At 49.0% G+C, this 20583-nt stretch overlaps 1 protein-coding gene across 9 annotated transcripts in view; it reads right to left on the bottom strand.

Moving 5' to 3' along the window:
* Positions 1-20583, bottom strand: part of pard3bb (par-3 family cell polarity regulator beta b) — a 359080-nt gene that overhangs the window by 230639 nt on the left and 107858 nt on the right. For all 9 annotated transcript variants that reach the window (XM_042320041.1, XM_042320039.1, XM_042320042.1 and 6 more), the window contains one exon: positions 16542-16657. In XM_042320041.1, the coding sequence (XP_042175975.1) occupies positions 16542-16657 (116 nt within the window). The remainder of the gene's footprint in view (positions 1-16541; positions 16658-20583) is intronic.

Here is a 20583-nt window from a genome sequence, read left to right as displayed (position 1 = left end):
GAACCATGTCTAGAGGTTGGAGGTCTGAACCATGTCTAGAGGCTGGGGGTCTGAACCATGTCTAGAGGCTGGGGGTCTGAACCATGTCTAGAGGCTGGGGGTCTGAACCATGTCTAGAGGCTGGGGGTCTGAACCATGTCTAGAGGCTGGAGGTCTGAACCATGTCTAGAGGCTGGGGTCTGAACCATGTCCAGAGGCTGGGAGTCTGAACCATGTCTAGAGGCTGGGGGTCTGCACCATGTCTAGAGGCTGGGGGTCTGAACCATGTCTAGAGGCTGGGGGTCTGAACCATGTCTAGAGGCTGGGGGTCTGAACCATGTCTAGAGGCTGGGGTCTGAACCATGTCTAGAGGCTGGGGGGGGGGGTCTGAACCATGTCTAGAGGCTGGGGGTCTGAACCATGTCTAGAGGCTGGGGGGGGTCTGAACCATGTCTAGAGGCTGGGGGTCTGAACCATGTCTAGAGGCTGGGGGTCTGAACCATGTCTAGAGGCTGGGGGTCTGAACCATGTCTAGAGGCTGGGGGTCTGAACCATGTCTAGAGGCTGGGGGTCTGAACCATGTCTAGAGGCTGGGGTCTGAACCATGTCTAGAGGCTGGGGTCTGAACCATGTCTAGAGGCTGGGGGTCTGAACCATGTCTAGAGGCTGGGGGGGGGTCTGAACCATGTCTAGAGGCTGGGGGGAACCATGTCTAGAGGCTGGGGGTCTGAACCATGTCCAGAGGCTGGGGGTCTGAACCATGTCTAGAGGCTGGGGGTCTGAACCATGTCTAGAGGTTGGAGGTCTGAACCATGTCTAGAGGCTGGGGGTCTGAACCATGTCCAGAGGCTGGGGGTCTGAACCATGTCTAGAGGCTGGGGGTCTGAACCATGTCCAGAGGCTGGGGGTCTGAACCATGTCTAGAGGCTGGGGGTCTGAACCATGTCTAGAGGCTGGGGGTCTGAACCATGTCTAGAGGCTGGGGGTCTGAACCATGTCCAGAGGCTGGGGGTCTGAACCATGTCTAGAGGCTGGGGGTCTGAACCATGTCTAGAGGCTGGGGTCTGAACCATGTCTAGAGGCTGGGGGGGTCTGAACCATGTCCAGAGGCTGGGGGTCTGAACCATTTCTAGAGGCTGGGGGTCTGAACCATGTCAAGAGGCTGGGGGTCTGCACCATGTCTAGAGGCTGGGGGTCTGAACCATGTCTAGAGGCTGGGGGTCTGAACCATGTCTAGAGGCTGGGGGTCTGAACCATGTCTAGAGGCTGGGGATCTGAACCATGTCTAGAGGCTGGGAGTCTGAACCATGTCTAGAGGCTGGGGATCTGAACCATGTCTAGAGGCTGGGGGTCTGAACCATGTCTAGGGGCTGGGGGTCTGAACCATGTCTAGAGGCTGGGGGTCTGAACCATGTCTAGAGGCTGGGGATCTGAACCATGTCTAGAGGCTGGGGGTCTGCACCATGTCTAGAGGCTGGGGGTCTCCTAAAAAAAGGCATGACTGATATTTGTTCATGAGTTTCATGTCTTACCTTACACACACACACCATAAACATCTACACTGACATCAACACAGCTTGGTCCTCACACAACCTCACCGTTCCCCACAGGAGTTGATTTACAGTGTTAGCTAAAGCACTTACAATAACACTATTGTGTTCCTGTATTAACCCCAGAGGGTTAAGAGAGATCAGTAAATACTCCCAGTCCAATTAGTGTGCTGAGAGACTGAGACAGAGGAGACAGCGCCCCTAGGGGACCGGAGTCCTAATGACCTGAGGTGACCTGAGGTGCTGCCGGAACCACATCAGATAAATAAATATCTACGTCAAACACCAACTGGAACACGATGGACAAATAAATACACCTACATCAATCACCTAGCAACGACCAATCAAAAAAAGACCTGCGTCAAACTGTCTACTACACATCTTAGCTAACAGGTCTGCTACTAGATACAGTTGGAACCACAATGGATACATCAACACCTACCTTCTCAAACTTCTCCTTGGAGACCCCCGGATTCACACATTAGTTTTACCCCTGAATTAGCTCGCCTGATTCACCTAATCAAGGGCTTGATAATTAGTTGCTATGGAAAATATCAAATCTACAGAACGGCTGGGGGTCCCCGAGGAGAGGTTAAAACGACTGCCTTAGTCTACACCTCGAGACTATAGATGAATAAATATCTAGGTCTTACCTACTAGACCACAACTATCAAACACCCATCACCTAGAGACTACAGATTAATAAATATATAGGTCTTACCTACTAGACCACAACTATCAAACACCTATCACCTAGAGACTACAGATGAATAAATATCTAGGTCTTACCTACTAGACCACAACTATCAAACACCCATCACCTAGAGACTACAGATTAATAAATATATAGGTCTTACCTACTAGACCACAACTATCAAACACCTATCACCTAGAGACTACAGATGAATAAATATATAGGCCTACGTCAAACACCCAGCGACCAAGTCTGTGTTCAAATTAAAATGGTTCTATGCTTAATCGATCAGCCTTTCATTCACAAACCCCCAATTAACATTGTTCCTCTAACGCTCTCTCTCCCTTTCTCCCTCGCTCTCTCTCCCTTTCTCCCTTGCTCTCTCTCCCTTTCTCCCTCGCTCTGTCTCCCTTTCTCCCTCGCTCTCTCTCCCTTTCTCCCTTGCTCTCTCTCCCTTTCTCCCTCGCTCTCTCTCTCCTTTCTCCCTCGCTCTCTCTCCCTTTCTCCCCGCTCTTCTCCCTCGCTCTCTCTCCTTTCTCCCTCGCTCTCTCTCCCTTTCTCCCTCGCTCTCTCTCCCTTTCTCCCTCGCTCTCTCTCCCTTTCTCCCTCGCTCTCTCCCTTTCTCCCTTTCTCCCTCGCTCTCTCTCCCTTTTTCCCTCGCTCTCTCTCCCTTTCTCCCTCGCTCTCTCTCCCTTTCTCCCTCGCTCTCTCTCCCTTTCTCCCTCGCTCTCCCTCCCTCTATCCTTCCCTCTATCCCTCTCTCTCCCTATATCCCTCACTCTCTCTCCCTCACCCTATATACTTCCCTCTATCCATTTCTCTCTCTCCCTCTATCCCTCACTCTCTCTCCCTATATACTTCCCTCTATCCATTTCTCTCTCTCCCTCTATCCCTCACTCTCTCTCCCTATATACTTCCCTCTATCCCTTTCTCTCTCTCCCTCTATCCCTCACTCTCTCTCCCTATTTACTTCCCTCTATCCTTCACTCTCTCTCCCTCTATCCCTCACTCTCTCTCCCTATTTACTTCCCTCTATCCCTCACTCTCTCTCCCTCTATCCCTCACTTTCTCTCCCTATATACATCCCTCTATCCCTCACTCTCTCTCCCTTTCTCCCTCGCTCTCTCTCCCTTTCTCCCACGCTCTCTCTCCCTTTCTCCCACGCTCTCTCTCCCTTTCTCCCTCGCTCTCTCTCCTTTTCTCCCTCGCTCTCTCTCCCTTTCTCCCTCGCTCTCTCTCCCTTTCTCCCTCGCTCTCTCTCCTTTTCTCCCTCGCTCTCTCTCCCTTTCTCCCTCGCTCTCTCTCCTTTTCTCCCTCGCTCTCTCTCCTTTCTCCTTCACTCACTCTCTCCCTATTTCTCTCCCTCACTCTCTCCCTCCCTATCCCCCTCTCTCTCTCCCTCTATCCCCCCTCTCTCTTTCCCTTTCTCCTTCACTCTCTCCCTTTCTCCCTCGCTTTCTCTCCCTTTTTCCCTCACTCTCTCCCTCTATCCCCCTCTCTCTCCCTTTCTCCCTCGCTCTCTCTCCCTTTCTCCCTCGCTCTCCCTCCCTCTATCCTTCCCTCTATCCCTCTCTCTCCCTATATCCCTCACTCTCTCTCCCTCTCTCCCTTTTTACTTCCCTCTATCCCTTTCTCTCTCTCCCTCTATCCCTCACTCTCTCTCCCTATTTACTTCCCTCTATCCTTCACTCTCTCTCCCTCTATCCCTCACTCTCTCTCCCTCTATCCCTCACTCTCTCTCCCTATTTACTTCCCTCTATCCCTCACTATCTCTCCCTCTATCCCTCACTCTCTATCCCTCACTCTCTCTCCCTCTATCCCACACTTTCTCTCCCTATATACATCCCTCTATCCCTCACTCTCTCTCCCTCTATCCCTCACTCTCTCTCCCTCACTCTCTCTCCCTCTATCCCTCACTCTCTCTCCCTATATACATCCCTCTATCCCTCACTCTCTCTCCCTCTATCCCTCACTCTCTCTCCCTATATACATCCCTCTATCCCTCACTCTCTCTCCCTCTATCCCCCACTCTCTCTCCCTCTATCCCCCACTCCATTAATCTCCCTCTTGCTCTCCCCCTAAGCCATCAGTTCAGTTCTGGTGACCCGACAGAGCTCCTCTACCCAGGGCTCCCAGTAAACTGCTTGGCTTCTAACGGGTCTTAAACTGGCTTTACTCTAGAGATCATGATGTCACAGAGCTCTGCTGAGTACTCTAGAGATCATGATGTCACAGAGCTCTGCTGAGTACTCTAGAGATAATGATGTCACAGAGCTCTGCTGAGTACTCTAGAGATCATGATGTCACAGAGCTCTGCTGAGTACTCTAGAGATCATGATGTCACAGAGCTCTACTGAGTACTCTAGAGATCATGATGTCACAGAGCTCTACTGAGTACTCTAGAGATCATGATGTCACAGAGCTCTACTGAGTACTCTAGAGATAATGATGTCACAGAGCTCTGCTGAGTACTCTAGAGATCATGATGTCACAGAGCTCTGCTGAGTACTCTAGAGATAATGATGTCACAGAGCTCTGCTGAGTACTCTAGAGATCATGATGTCACAGAGCTCTGCTGAGTACTCTAGAGATCATGATGTCACAGAGCCACAGACAACACCAGAACCCAGAGGTAAACACAACTCAGAGTGTTAATTGGCTCTTGAGGGAAAAATAGAGGATCAGCACAACTTAAGAAACAAATAACTATTTCTTATTCACCATCATAGTGACTTATACAGAGAAAATGAAGTAGCCTCGTGATTATATGATCTACTTATTATCAAACTGGAAACCTGGAAGTTCTGAGTGAAGTTAGGAAGTGGACATAATAATAGTATGACTGAATGAGAGAGAGAGAGGAGGGATGGAGAGAGAACAGGGATGGAGATAGAAGAGGGATGGAGAGAGAACAGGGATGGAGAGAGAAGAGGGATGGAGAGAGAAGAGGGATGGAGAGAGAAGAGGGATGGAGAGAGAACAGGGATGGAGAGAGAAGAGGGATGGAGAGAGAAGAGGGATGGAGAGAGAAGAGGGATGGAGAGAGAAGAGGGATGGAGAGAGGGATGGAAGAGAGAAGAGGGATGGAGAGAGAAGAGGGATGGAGAGAGAACAGGGATGGAGAGAGAACAGGGATGGAGAATAGGGATGGAGATAGAAGAGGGATGGAGAGAGAAGAGGGATGGAGAATAGGGATGGAGATAGAAGAGGGATGGAGAGAGAACAGGGATGGAGAATAGGGATGGAGATAGAAGAGGGATGGAGAGAGAAGAGGGATGGAGAGAGAAGAGGGATGGAGATAGAAGAGGGATGGAGATAGAAGAGGGATGGAGAGAGAAGAGGGATGGAGAGAGAAGAGGGATGGAGAGAGAAGAGGGATGGAGAGAGAACAGGGATGGAGAGAGAACAGGGATGGAGAATAGGGATGGAGATAGAAGAGGGATGGAGAGAGAAGAGGGATGGAGAATAGGGATGGAGATAGAAGAGGGATGAGAGAGAACAGGGATGGGAGAATAGGGATGGAGAGAGAAGAGGGATGGAGAGAGAAGAGGGATGGAGAGAGAAGAGGGATGGAGAGAGAAGAGGGATGGAGAGAGAAGAGGGATGGAGAGAGAAGAGGGATGGAGAGAGAAGAGGGATGGAGATAGAATAGGGATGGAGATAGAATAGGGATGGAGAGAGAAGAGGGATGGAGAGAGAAGAGGGATGGAGAGAGAAGAGGGATGGAGAGAGAAGAGGGATGGAGATAGAAGAGGGATGGAGAGAGAAGAGGGATGGAGAGAGAAGAGGGATGGAGATAGAAGAGGGATGAGAGAGAAGAGGGATGGAGAGAGAAGAGGGATGGAGAGAGAGGAAGAGAGAAGAGGGATGGAGAGAGAAGAGGGATGGAGAGAGAACAGGGATGGAGATAGAAGAGGGATGGAGATAGAAGAGGGATGGAGAGAGAAGAGGGATGGAGAGAGAAGAGGGATGGAGAGAGAAGAGGGATGGAGAGAGAAGAGGGATGGAGAGAGAAGAGGGATGGAGAGAGAAGAGGGATGGAGAGAGAAGAGGGATGGAGAGAGAAGAGGGATGGAGAGAGAAGAGGGATGGAGAGAACAGGGATGGAGAGAGAACAGGGATGGAGAGAGAACAGGGATGGAGAGAGAACAGGGATGGAGAGAGAAGAGGGATGGAGAGAGAAGAGGGATGGAGAACAGGGATGGAGAGAGAAGAGGGATGGAGAGAGAAGAGGGATGGAGAGAGAAGAGGGATGGAGAGAGAAGAGGGATGGAGAGAGAAGAGGGATGGAGAGAGAAGAGGGATGGAGAGAGAAGAGGGATGGAGAGAGAAGAGGGATGGAGAGGGAGAAGAGGGATGGAGAGAGAAGAGGGATGGAGAGAGAACAGGGATGGAGAACAGGGATGGAGAGAGAAGAGGGATGGAGAGAGAACAGGGATGGAGAGAGAAGAGGGATGGAGAGAGAACAGGGATGGAGAGAGAAGAGGGATGGAGAACAGGGATGGAGAGAGAACAGGGATGGAGAGAGAACAGGGATGGAGAGAGAAGAGGGATGGAGAGAGAACAGGGATGGAGAGAGAAGAGGGATGGAGAGAGAAGAGGGATGGAGAGAGAAGAGGGATGGAGAGAGAAGAGGGATGGAGAGAGAAGAGGGATGGAGAGAGAAGAGGGATGGAGATAGAAGAGGGATGGAGAGAGAAGAGGGATGGAGAGAGAGGAGGGATGGAGAGAGAGGAAGAGAGAACAGGGATGGAGAGAGAAGAGGGATGGAGAGAGAACAGGGATGGAGAGAGAAGAGGGATGGAGAGAGAGGAGGGATGGAGAGAGAGGAAGAGAGAACAGGGATGGAGAGAGAAGAGGGATGGAGAGAGAACAGGGATGGAGAGAGAAGAGGGATGGAGATAGAAGAGGGATGGAGAGAGAAGAGGGATGGAGAGAGAAGAGGGATGGAGATAGAAGAGGGATGGAGAGAGAAGAGGGATGGAGAGAGAGGAGGGATGGAGAGAGAGGAAGAGAGAACAGGGATGGAGAGAGAAGAGGGATGGAGAGAGAACAGGGATGGAGAGAGAAGAGGGATGGAGAGAGAGGAGGGATGGAGAGAGAGGAAGAGAGAACAGGGATGGAGAGAGAAGAGGGATGGAGAGAGAAGAGGGATGGAGAGAGAAGAGGGATGGAGAGAGAAGAGGGATGGAGAGAGAAGAGGGATGGAGAGAGAAGAGGGATGGAGAGAGAAGAGGGATGGAGAGAGAAGAGGGATGAGGGAGAGAGAAGAGGGATGGAGAGAGAAGAGGGATGGAGATAGAAGAGGGATGGAGAGAGAAGAGGGATGGAGAGAGAAGAGGGATGGAGAGAGAACAGGGATGGAGAGAGAAGAGGGATGGAGATAGAAGAGGGATGGAGAGAGAAGAGGGATGGAGAGAGAAGAGGGATGGAGAGAGAGAGGAGGGATGGATGGAGAGAAGAGGGATGGAGATAGAAGAGGGATGGAGAGAGAAGAGGGATGGAGAGAGAAGAGGGATGGAGAGAGAACAGGGATGGAGAGAGAAGAGGGATGGAGAGAGAGGAGGGAGAGAGAAGAGGGATGGAGAGAGAAGAGGGATGGAGAGAGAACAGGGATGGAGAATAGGGATGGAGATAGAAGAGGGATGGAGAGAGAAGAGGGATGGAGAGAGAAGAGGGATGGAGATAGAAGAGGGATGGAGAGAGAAGAGGGATGGAGAGAGAACAGGGATGGAGAGAGAACAGGGATGGAGATAGAAGAGGGATGGAGAGAGAAGAGGGATGGAGAGAGAAGAGGGATGGAGAGAGAGGAGGGATGGAGAGAGAGGAAGAGAGAACAGGGATGGAGAGAGAACACCTTTCTGTCATTCCTTCCCCTCCACCTTTGTCATTCCTTCCCCTCCACCTTTGTCATTCCTTCCCCTCCTCCTTTCTGTCATTCCTTCCCATCCACCTTTCTGTCATTCCTTCCCCTCCACCTTTGTCATTCCTTCCCCTCCTCCTTTCTGTCATTCCTTCCCATCCACCTTTCTGTCATTCCTTCCCCTCCACCTTTGTCATTCCTTCCCCTCCACCTTTGTGTCATTCCTTCCCCTCCACCTTTGTCATTCCTTCCCCTCCTCCTTTCTGTCATTCCTTCCCATCCACCTTTCTGTCATTCCTTCCCCTCCACCTTTGTCATTCCTTCCCCTCCTCCTTTCTGTCATTCCTTCCCATCCACCTTTCTGTCATGCCTTCCCTTCCACCTTTGTCATTCCTTCCCCTCCACGTCTCACTCCACCCTCTCCAACACCCTCCACTCCGCTAACCTCCCTCTCCCTTCTCCAACCTCCTCCATCCTTCTCCTCACCATCCTGCTCCCCCCCTTCTGGTTTCAGGAAGCCTTGACTCACTAGGTGACAGTAGCATCACACAGAACCCAGGCAAAATGTCCAACCAACACTCCCTTAGAGCTGTGTCAGTGTTCTGGAACTCCCCCTTAACATTCCATCAACAGAGAGGAAGGGAGGGGACAGAACACTGACTGGGTGTGAAACATCCATTTCCTGGCTTCTTCACTCCTCCTATTATATCAACTTCTGTCTCCTTTGTCCTCTTCCTGTTCCACTGCTTTCTGTTTGTGTGTTCATTCCACATTAACCTGAGTTGTTTTGGTGGTTATTTTCCCCAGTCTTCCCCACACTCCTGCTGCTTCCAGTCTACCAAAGAAGAAGAGACTTGGTGGAAATCTGTCCTTTGGACTGACGAGTCCAAATTTGAGATTTATGGTTCCAACGGCCGTGTCTTTGTGAGACGCAGAGTTGGTGAACGGATGATCTCTGCATTATTGGTTCCCACCGTGAAGCATGGAGGAGGTGTGATGGTGTGGGGGTGCTTTGCTGGTGACAGTGTCAGTGACCCCACCTTCCATTTGTTTTTAAACTGCTGCTACTCGTTGTTTATTATCTATGCACAGTCACTTTACCCCTACCTACATGTACAAATGACCTCGGCTAACCTGTACCCCCGCACATTGACTCAGTAATGGTACTCCCTGTATATAGCCTCATTACTAACCTGTACCCCCCGCACATTGACTCAGTAATGGTACTCCCTGTATATAGCCTCATTACTAACCTGTATCCCCCGCACATTGACTCAGTAATGGTACTCCCCTGTATATAGCCTCATTACTAACCTGTACCCCCGCACATTGACTCAGTAATGGTACTCCCTGTATATAGCCTCATTACTAACCTGTACCCCGCACATTGACTCAGTAATGGTACTCCCTGTATATAGCCTCATTACTAACCTGTACCCCCGCACATTGACTCAGTAATGGTACTCCCTGTATATAGCCTCATTACTAACCTGTACCCCGCGCACATTGACTCAGTAATGGTACTCCCTGTATATAGCCTCATTACTAACCTGTACCCCCGCACATTGACTCAGTAATGGTACTCCCTGTATATAGCCTCATTACTAACCTGTATCCCCGCACATTGACTCAGTAATGGTACTCCCTGTATATAGCCTCATTAGTAACCTGACCCCCCTTCACATTGACTCAGTAATGGTACTCCCTGTATATAGCCATTGATAGCCTCATTACTAACCTGTACCCCCCGCACATTGACTCATTACTACTAACCTGTATCCCCCCCATTGACTCAGTAATGGTACTCCCATATTGACTCAGTAATGGTACTCCCTGTATATAGCCTCATTACTAACCTGTACCCCGCACATTGACTCAGTAATGGTACTCCCTGTATATAGCCTCATTACTAACCTGTATCCCCGCACATTGACTCAGTAATGGTACTCCCTGTATATAGCCTCATTACTAACCTGTATCCCCGCACATTGACTCAGTAATGGTACTCCTGTATATAGCCTCATTACTAACCTGTACCCCGCACATTGACTCAGTAATGGTACTCCCTGTATATAGCCTCATTACTAACCTGTACCCCCACACATTGACTCAGTAATGGTACTCCCTGTATATAGCCTCATTACTAACCTGTACCCCCGCACATTGACTCAGTAATGGTACTCCCTGTATATAGCCTCATTACTAACCTGTATCCCCGCACATTGACTCAGTAATGGTACTCCCTGTATATAGCCTCATTACTAACCTGTACCCCCGCACATTGACTCAGTAATGGTACTCCCTGTATATAGCCTCATTATAGTTATTTTATTGAGTTACTTTTGACTATTTTTTACATATGAAAATATTATAGAAAATATTATATATTATGGCCTGGGCCTGGCTCCGTAGTGGGTGGGCCTATATCCTCCCAGGCCCACCCTTGGCTGAGCCCCTGCCCGGTCATCTGAAATCCATAGATAACGGCCTAATGGATTTATTTAAACTGACTGATTTCCTTTTACGAACTGTAACTCAGTAAAATCATTGACATTGTTGCATGTTGCGTTTATGTTTTCTGTTCAGTATACATGGACTTCTGGTATGATCTGTCATCTGTCACGTGTGTGACGGATGAGGTGTGTGTGTGTGTGTGTGTGTGTGTGTGTGTGTGTGTGTGTAAGACAGTAAGGGTGTGTGTATACAGTGTGCCTGGTATTTACCGTAATTTCTGGACTATTAAGCGCACCTGAATATAAACCGCACCCACTGAATAAAAATAAAAAAATGTATTTTGTACATAAATAAGCCGCACCGGTACATTGAAACAAATGAACTTTACACAGCCTTTAAACGAAACACGGCTTGTAACAAACATTAAACAGTAGCCTACCAAGAAAGTCATTGGTCACTGTCTTCCTCCTCCTGTGCACTGAAACCACTGAAGTCATCTCCTTCCGTGTCGGAGTTGAATAGCCTTTAAAACTGGTTTGGGCCTGTCGTTGGGTTAGGGTATAGTAGGGTAGTTACAGTAGGGCCGGGTTAGGATAGGGTAGTTACAGTAGGGCTGGGTTAGGGTATGGTATGGTAGGGTAGTTACAGTAGGGCTGGGTTAGGGTATGGTAGGGTAGTTACAGTAGGGCTGGGTTAGGGTAGGGTATGGGTAGGGTAGTTACAGTAGGGCTGGGTTAGGGTAGGGGGGGTTAGGGTAGGGTATAGTAGGGTAGTTACAGTAGGGCCGGGTTAGGATAGGGTAGTTACAGTAGGGCTGGGTTAGGGGTATGGTATGGTAGGGTAGTTACAGTAGGGCTGGGTTAGGGTATGGTAGGGTAGTTACAGTAGGGCTGGGTTAGGGTATGGTATGGTAGGGTAGTTACAGTAGGGCTGGGTTAGGGTATGGTAGGGTAGTTACAGTAGGGCTGGGTTAGGGTAGGGTATGGTAGGGTAGTTACAGTAGGGCTGGGTTAGGGTAGGGTAGTTACAGTAGGGTAGTTACAGTAGGGCTGGGTTAGGGGGTATGGTAGTTACAGTAGGGGTAGTATGGTAGGGTAGTTACAGTAGGGCTGGGTTAGGGTAGGGTATAGTAGGGTAGTTACAGTAGGGCTGGGTTAGGGTATGGTATGGTAGGGTAGTTACAGTAGGGCTGGGTTAGGGTATGGTATGGTAGGGTAGTTACAGTAGGGCTGGGTTAGGGTATGGTATGGTAGGGTAGTTACAGTAGGGCTGGGTTAGGGTAGGGTATGGTAGGGTAGTTACAGTAGGGCTGGGTTAGGGTAGGGTATAGTAGGGTAGTTACAGTAGGGCTGGGTTAGGGTATGGTAGGGTAGTTACAGTAGGGCTGGGTTAGGGTAGGGTATAGTAGGGTAGTTACAGTAGGGCTGGGTTAGGGATAGGGTAGTTACAGTAGGGCTGGGTTAGGGTATGGTATGGTAGGGTAGTTACAGTAGGGCTGGGTTAGGGTATGGTAGGGTAGTTACAGTAGGGCTGGGTTAGGGTAGGGTATGGTAGGGTAGTTACAGTAGGGCTGGGTTAGGGTATGGTAGGGTATGGGTTAGGGTATGGTAGTTACAGTAGGGCTGGGTTAGGGTAGGGTAGTTACAGTAGGGCTGGGTTAGGGTATGGTATGGTAGGGTAGTTACAGTAGGGCTGGGTTAGGGTATGGGGTAGTTACAGTAGGGCTGGGTTAGGGTATGGTATGGTAGGGTAGTTACAGTAGGGCTGGGTTAGGGTAGGGTAGTTACAGTAGGGCTGGGTTAGGGTATGGTATGGTAGGGTAGTTACAGTAGGGCTGGGTTTAGGGTAGGGTAGTTACAGTAGGGCTGGGTTTAGGGTTAGTAGGGTATGGTAGGGTAGTTACAGTAGGGTAGTTACAGTAGGGCTGGGTTAGGGGTATGGTATGGTAGGGTAGTTACAGTAGGGCTGGGTTAGGGTATGGTATGGTAGGGTAGTTACAGTAGGGCTGGGTTAGGGTATGGTAGTTACAGTAGGGCTGGGTTAGGGTATGGTATGGTAGGGTAGTTACAGTAGGGCTGGGTTAGGGTAGGGTAGTTACAGTAGGGCTGGGTTAGGGTATGGTATGGTAGGGTAGTTACAGTAGGGCTGGGTTAGGGGGTATGGTATGGTAGTTACAGCAGGGCTGGGTTAGGGTATGGTATGGTAGGGTAGTTACAGTAGGGCTGGGTTAGGGTATGGTAGGGTAGTTACAGTCGGGCTGGGTTAGGGGGTATGGTAGTTACAGTAGGGCTGGGTTAGGGTATGGAAGTTACAGTAGGGCTGGGTTAGGGTATGGTATGGTAGGGTAGTTACAGTAGGGCTGGGTTAGGGTATGGTATGGTAGGGTAGTTACAGTAGGGCTGGGTTAGGGTATGGTATGGTAGGGTAGTTACAGTAGGGCCGGGTTAGGGTATGGTATGGTAGGGTAGTTACAGTAGGGCTGGGTTAGGGTATGGTAGTTACAGTAGGGCTGGGTTAGGGTATGGTAGGGTAGTTACTGTAGGGTTGGGTTAGGGGATGGTAGTTACAGTAGGGCTGGGTTAGGGTATGGTAGGGAGTAGTTACAGTAGGGCTGGGTTAGGGTATGGTATGGTAGTTACAGTAGGGCTGGGTTAGGGTATGGTATGGTAGGGTAGTTACAGTAGGGCTGGGTTAGGGTATGGTAGTTACAGTAGGGCTGGGTTAGGGTATGGTAGGGTAGTTACAGTAGGGCTGGGTTAGGGGGTATGGGTAGTTACAGTAGGGCTGGGTTAGGGTATGGTATGGTAGGGTAGTTACAGTAGGGCTGGGTTAGGGTATGGTATGGTAGGGTAGTTACAGTAGGGCTGGGTTAGGGTATGGTATGGTAGGGTAGTTACAGTAGGGCTGGGTTAGGGTATGGTATGGTAGGGTAGTTACAGTAGGGCTGGGTTAGGGGGTATGGTAGTTACAGTAGGGCTGGGTTAGGGTATGGTATGGTATGGTAGGGTAGTTACAGTAGGGCTGGGTTAGGGTAGGGTAGTTACAGTAGGGCTGGGTTAGGGTATGGTATGGTAGGGTAGTTACAGTAGGGCTGGGTTAGGGTATGGTATGGTAGGGTAGTTACAGTAGGGCTGGGTTAGGGTATGGTATGGTAGGGTAGTTACAGTAGGGCTGGGTTAGGGTATGGTAGTTACAGTAGGGCTGGGTTAGGGTATGGTATGGTAGTGTAGTTACAGTAGGGCTGGGTTAGGGTATGGTAGTTACAGTAGGGCTGGGTTAGGGTATGGTATGGTAGGGTAGTTACAGTAGGGCTGGGTTAGGGTATGGTATGGTAGGGTAGTTACAGTAGGGCTGGGTTAGGGTATGGTATGGAAGTTACAGTAGGGCTGGGTTAGGGTATGGTATGGTAGGGTAGTTACAGTAGGGCTGGGTTAGGGTACAGTAGGGCTGGGTTAGGGTATAGGGTGGTAGGGTAGTGGGCTGGGTTAGGGTATGGTATGGTAGGGTAGTTACAGTAGGGCTGGGTTAGGGTATGGTATGGTAGTTACAGTAGGGCTGGGTTAGGGTATGGTATGGTAGGGTAGTTACAGTAGGGCTGGGTTAGTAGGGCTGGGTTAGGGTATGGTATGGTAGTTACAGTAGGGCTGGGTTAGGGTATGGTATGGTAGGGTAGTTACAGTAGGGCTGGGTTAGGGTATGGTAGTTACAGTAGGGCTGGGTTAGGGTATGGTATGGAAGTTACAGTAGGGCTGGGTTAGGGTATGGTATGGTAGGGTAGTTACAGTAGGGCTGGGTTAGGGTATGGTAGGGTAGTGGGCTGGGTTAGGGTATGGTATGGTAGGGTAGTTACAGTAGGGCTGGGTTAGGGTATGGTATGGTAGTTACAGTAGGGCTGGGTTAGGGTATGGTATGGTAGGGTAGTTACAGTAGGGCTGGGTTAGGGTATGGTAGTTACAGTAGGGCTGGGTTAGGGTATGGTATGGTAGGGTAGTTACAGTAGGGCTGGGTTTAGGGTATGGTAGGGTAGTTACAGTAGGGCTGGGTTAGGGTATGGTATGGTAGGGTAGTTACAGTAGGGCTGGGTTAGGGTATGGTATGGTAGGGTAGGGTAGTTACAGTTGGGCTGTGTTAGGGTATGGTATGGTAGGGTAGTTACAGTAGGGCTGGGTTAGGGGGTATGGTATGGTAGGTTAGTTACAGTAGGGCTGGGTTAGGGTATGGTATGGTAGGGTAGTTACAGTAGGGCTGGGTTAGGGTATGGTATGGTAGGGTAGTTACAGTAGGGCTGGGTTAGGGTATGGTAGTTACAGTAGGGCTGGGTTAGGGTATGGTATGGTAGGGATGTTACAGTAGGGCTGGGTTAGGGTATGGTATGGTAGGGTAGTTACAGTAGGGCTGGGTTAGGGTAGGGTATGGTATGGTAGTTACAGTAGGGCTGGGTTAGGGTAGGGTATGGTAGTTACAGTAGGGCTGGGTTAGGGTAGGGTATGGTAGGGTAGTTACAGTAGGGCTGGGTTAGGGTAGGGTAGGGTATGGTAGTTACAGTAGGGGCTGGGTTAGGGTATGGTAGTTACAGTAGGGCTGGGTTAGGGTAGGGTAGTTACAGTAGGGCTGGGTTAGGGTAGGGTATGGTATGGTAGTTACAGTAGGGCTGGGTTAGGGTAGGGTATGGTAGTTACAGTAGGGCTGGGTTAGGGTAGGGTATGGTAGGGTAGTTACAGTAGGGCTGGGTTAGGGTATGGTATGGTAGTTACAGTAGGGCTGGGTTAGGGTAGGGTATGGTAGGGTAGTTACAGTAGGGCTGGGTTAGGGTATGGTAGTTACAGTAGGGCTGGGTTAGGGTATGGTATGGTAGGGTAGTTACAGTAGGGCTGGGTTAGGGTAGGGTATGGTATGGTAGTTACAGTAGGGCTGGGTTAGGGTATGGTATGGTAGGGTAGTTACAGTAGGGCTGGGTTAGGGTATGGTAGTTACAGTAGGGCTGGGTTAGGGTAGGGTATGGTATGGTAGTTACAGTAGGGCTGGGTTAGGGTATGGTATGGTAGTTACAGTAGGGCTGGGTTAGGGTAGTAGGTATGGTATGGTAGGGTAGTTACAGTAGGGCTGGGTTAGGGTAGGGTATGGTAGGGTAGGGTAGTTACAGTAGGGCTGGGTGTAGGTAGGGTATGGTAGGGTAGTTACAGTAGGGCTGGGTTAGGGTATGGTAGTTACAGTAGGGCTGGGTTTGGGTAGGGTGTGGTAGGGTAGTTACAGTAGGGCTGGGTTAGGTAGGGTATGGTAGTTACAGTAGGGCTGGGTTAGGGTATGGTATGGTAGGGTAGTTACAGTAGGGCTGGGTGTAGGTAGGGTAGTTACAGTAGGGCTGGGTTAGGGTAGGGTATGGTAGGGTAGTTACAGTAGGGCTGGGTTAGGGTAGGGTATGGTATGGTAGTTACAGTAGGGCTGGGTTAGGGTATGGTATGGTAGGGTAGTTACAGTAGAGCTGGGTTAGGGTAGGGTATGGTAGTTACAGTAGGGCTGGGTTAGGGTATGGTATGGTAGGGTAGTTACAGTAGGGCTGGGTTAGGGTATGGTATGGTAGGGTAGTTACAGTAGGGCTGGGTTAGGGTAGGGTATGGTATGGTAGTTACAGTAGGGCTGGGTTAGGGTATGGTAGTTACAGTAGGGCTGGGTTAGGGTAGGGTATGGTATGGTAGTTACAGTAGGGCTGGGTTAGGGTATGGTAGTTACAGTAGGGCTGGGTTAGGGTAGGGTATGGTAGTTACAGTAGGGCTGGGTTAGGGTATGGTATGGTATGGTAGTTACAGTAGGGCTGGGTTAGGGTATGGTATGGTAGGGTAGTTACAGTAGGGCTGGGTTAGGGTATGGTATGGTAGGGTAGTTACAGTAGGGCTGGGTTATGGTAGGGTATGGTAGGGTAGTTACAGTAGGGCTGGGTTATGGTAGGGTATGGTAGGGTAGTTACAGTAGGGCTGGGTGTAGGTACTGTAATAGATCTTACCGTGGGGGGTTCAGGGCCAGGCCTGTCGTTGGGCTCCTGAGGCTGCGGGGGCTGTGACGTCTCCACTGGGGGGCTGAGAGCTGATTCACTGCTGCTCCTTACAAGCAGGGGAGTGTCTGGAGTAGAGAACACGGACAGGTCAGAGGGGAAAAGGATGACATCACAACAAGCAGGGGAGTGTCTGGAGTAGAGAACGCGGACAGGTCAGAGGGGAAAAGGATGACATCACAACAAGCAGGGGAGTGTCTGGAGTAGAGAACGCGGACAGGTCAGAGGGGAAAAGGATGACATCACAACAAGCAGGGGAGTGTCTGGAGTAGAGAACGCGGACAGGTCAGAGGGAAAAGGATGACATCACAACAAGCAGGGGAGTGTCTGGAGTAGAGAACGCGGACAGGTCAGAGGGGAAAAGGATGACATCACAACAAGCAGGGAGTGTCTGGAGTAGAGAACGCGGACAGGTCAGAGGGGAAAAGGATGACATCACAACAAGCAGGGAGTGTCTGGAGTAGAGAACGCGGACAGGTCAGAGGGGAAAAGGATGACATCACAACAAGCAGGGGAGTGTCTGGAGTAGAGAACGCGGACAGGTCAGTGGGGAAAAGGATGACATCACAACAAGCAGGGGAGTGTCTGGAGTAGAGAACGCGGACAGGTCAGAGGGGAAAAGGATGACATCACAACAAGCAGGGGAGTGTCTGGAGTAGAGAACGCGGACAGGTCAGAGGGGAAAAGGATGACATCACAACATTGATCTCAGTTCATGATCTATTATTTAAAACAATACAAGCCATATGAGCGTATAGACGCCAAGCCTGGCAGTTCTCCAAAATGTCTGTGAAAACAAATGGAACTCTCAGACACCATTTTGTATGTAATGTCTCTGTGTTATAGGTAGTGTGTATGTCTCTGTGTCCACTATGAAGGTAGTGTGTATGTCTCTGTGTCCACTATGAAGGTAGTGTGTATGTCTCTGTGTCCACTATGAAGGTAGTGTGTATGTCTCTGTGTCCACTATGAAGGTAGTGTGTATGTCTCTGTGTCCACTATGAAGGTAGTGTGTATGTCTCTGTGTCCACTATGAAGGTAGTGTGTATGTCTCTGTGTCCACTATGAAGGTAGTGTGTATGTCTCTGTGTCCACTATGAAGGTAGTGTGTATGTCTCTGTGTCCATTATGAAGGTAGTGTGTATGTCTCTGTGTTATAGGTAGTGTGTATGTCTCTGTGTCCACTATGAAGGTAGTGTGTATGTCTCTGTGTTATAGGTAGTGTGTATGTCTCTGTGTCCACTATGAAGGTAGTGTGTATGTCTCTGTGTCCACTATGAAGGTAGTGTGTATGTCTCTGTGTCCACTATGAAGGTAGTGTGTATGTCTCTGTGTCCACTATGAAGGTAGTGTGTATGTCTCTGTGTTATAGGTAGTGTGTATGTCTCTGTGTCCACTATGAAGGTAGTGTGTATGTCTCTGTGTCCACTATGAAGGTAGTGTGTATGTCTCTGTGTCCACTATGAAGGTAGTGTGTATGTCTCTGTGTCCACTATGAAGGTAGTGTGTATGTCTCTGTGTTATAGGTAGTGTGTATGTCTCTGTGTCCACTATGAAGGTAGTGTGTATGTCTCTGTGTCCACTATGAAGGTAGTGTGTATGTCTCTGTGTCCACTATGAAGGTAGTGTGTATGTCTCTGTGTTATAGGTAGTGTGTATGTCTCTGTGTCCACTATGAAGGTAGTGTGTATGTCTCTGTGTCCACTATGAAGGTAGTGTGTATGTCTCTGTGTCCACTATGAAGGTAGTGTGTATGTCTCTGTGTTATAGGTAGTGTGTATGTCTCTGTGTCCACTATGAAGGTAGTGTGTATGTCTCTGTGTCCATTATGAAGGTAGTGTGTATGTCTCTGTGTCCACTATGAAGGTAGTGTGTATGTCTCTGTGTCCACTATGAAGGTAGTGTGTATGTCTCTGTGTCCACTATGAAGGTAGTGTGTATGTCTCTGTGTTATAGGTAGTGTGTATGTCTCTGTGTCCACTATGAAGGTAGTGTGTATGTCTCTGTGTCCACTATGAAGGTAGTGTGTATGTCTCTGTGTTATAGGTAGTTTGTATGTCTCTGTGTCCACTATGAAGGTAGTGTGTATGTCTCTGTGTCCACTATGAAGGTAGTGTGTATGTCTCTGTGTCCACTATGAAGGTAGTGTGTATGTCTCTGTGTCCACTATGAAGGTAGTGTGTATGTCTCTGTGTCCACTATGAAGGTAGTGTGTATGTCTCTGTGTTATAGGTAGTGTGTATGTCTCTGTGTCCACTATGAAGGTAGTGTGTATGTCTCTGTGTCCACTATGAAGGTAGTGTGTATGTCTCTGTGTTATAGGTAGTGTGTATGTCTCTGTGTCCACTATGAAGGTAGTGTGTATGTCTCTGTGTCCACTATGAAGGTAGTGTGTATGTCTCTGTGTCCACTATGAAGGTAGTGTGTATGTCTCTGTGTCCATTATGAAGGTAGTGTGTATGTCTCTGTGTCCACTATGAAGGTAGTGTGTATGTCTCTGTGTCCACTATGAAGGTAGTGTGTATGTCTCTGTGTCCATTATGAAGGTAGTGTGTATGTCTCTGTGTCCACTATGAAGGTAGTGTGTATGTCTCTGTGTCCACTATGAAGGTAGTGTGTATGTCTCTGTGTCCACTATGAAGGTAGTGTGTATGTCTCTGTGTTATAGGTAGTGTGTATGTCTCTGTGTCCACTATGAAGGTAGTGTGTATGTCTCTGTGTCCATTATGAAGGTAGTGTGTATGTCTCTGTGTCCACTATGAAGGTAGTGTGTATGTCTCTGTGTTATAGGTAGTGTGTATGTCTCTGTGTCCACTATGAAGGTAGTGTGTATGTCTCTGTGTCCACTATGAAGGTAGTGTGTATGTCTCTGTGTTATAGGTAGTGTGTATGTCTCTGTGTCCACTATGAAGGTAGTGTGTATGTCTCTGTGTCCACTATGAAGGTAGTAGGTATGTCTCTGTGTTATAGGTAGTGTGTATGTCTCTGTGTCCACTATGAAGGTAGTGTGTATGTCTCTGTGTCCACTATGAAGGTAGTGTGTATGTCTCTGTGTCCACTATGAAGGTAGTGTGTATGTCTCTGTGTCCACTATGAAGGTAGTGTGTATGTCTCTGTGTTATAGGTAGTGTGTATGTCTCTGTGTCCACTATGAAGGTAGTGTGTATGTCTCTGTGTCCACTATGAAGGTAGTGTGTATGTCTCTGTGTCCACTATGAAGGTAGTGTGTATGTCTCTGTGTCCACTATGAAGGTAGTGTGTATGTCTCTGTGTCCATTATGAAGGTAGTGTGTATGTCTCTGTGTCCACTATGAAGGTAGTGTGTATGTCTCTGTGTCCACTATGAAGGTAGTGTGTATGTCTCTGTGTCCATTATGAAGGTAGTGTATGTATGTCTCTGTGTCCACTATGAAGGTAGTGTGTATGTCTCTGTGTCCACTATGAAGGTAGTGTGTATGTCTCTGTGTCCACTATGAAGGTAGTGTGTATGTCTCTGTGTTATAGGTAGTGTGTATGTCTCTGTGTCCACTATGAAGGTAGTGTGTATGTCTCTGTGTCCATTATGAAGGTAGTGTGTATGTCTCTGTGTCCACTATGAAGGTAGTGTGTATGTCTCTGTGTTATAGGTAGTGTGTATGTCTCTGTGTCCACTATGAAGGTAGTGTGTATGTCTCTGTGTCCACTATGAAGGTAGTGTGTATGTCTCTGTGTTATAGGTAGTGTGTATGTCTCTGTGTCCACTATGAAGGTAGTGTGTATGTCTCTGTGTCCACTATGAAGGTAGTGTGTATGTCTCTGTGTCCATTATGAAGGTAGTGTGTATGTCTCTGTGTCCACTATGAAGGTAGTGTGTATGTCTCTGTGTCCACTATGAAGGTAGTGTGTATGTCTGTGTCCACTATGAAGGTAGTGTGTATGTCTCTGTGTCCACTATGAAGGTAGTGTGTATGTCTCTGTGTCCACTATGAAGGTAGTGTGTATGTCTCTGTGTCCA

This window comes from Oncorhynchus tshawytscha, linkage group LG03, assembly GCF_018296145.1.
Source record: "Oncorhynchus tshawytscha isolate Ot180627B linkage group LG03, Otsh_v2.0, whole genome shotgun sequence".
NCBI lineage: Eukaryota > Metazoa > Chordata > Actinopteri > Salmoniformes > Salmonidae > Oncorhynchus > Oncorhynchus tshawytscha.
This window is presented reverse-complemented; position numbering and strand designations above follow the sequence as displayed.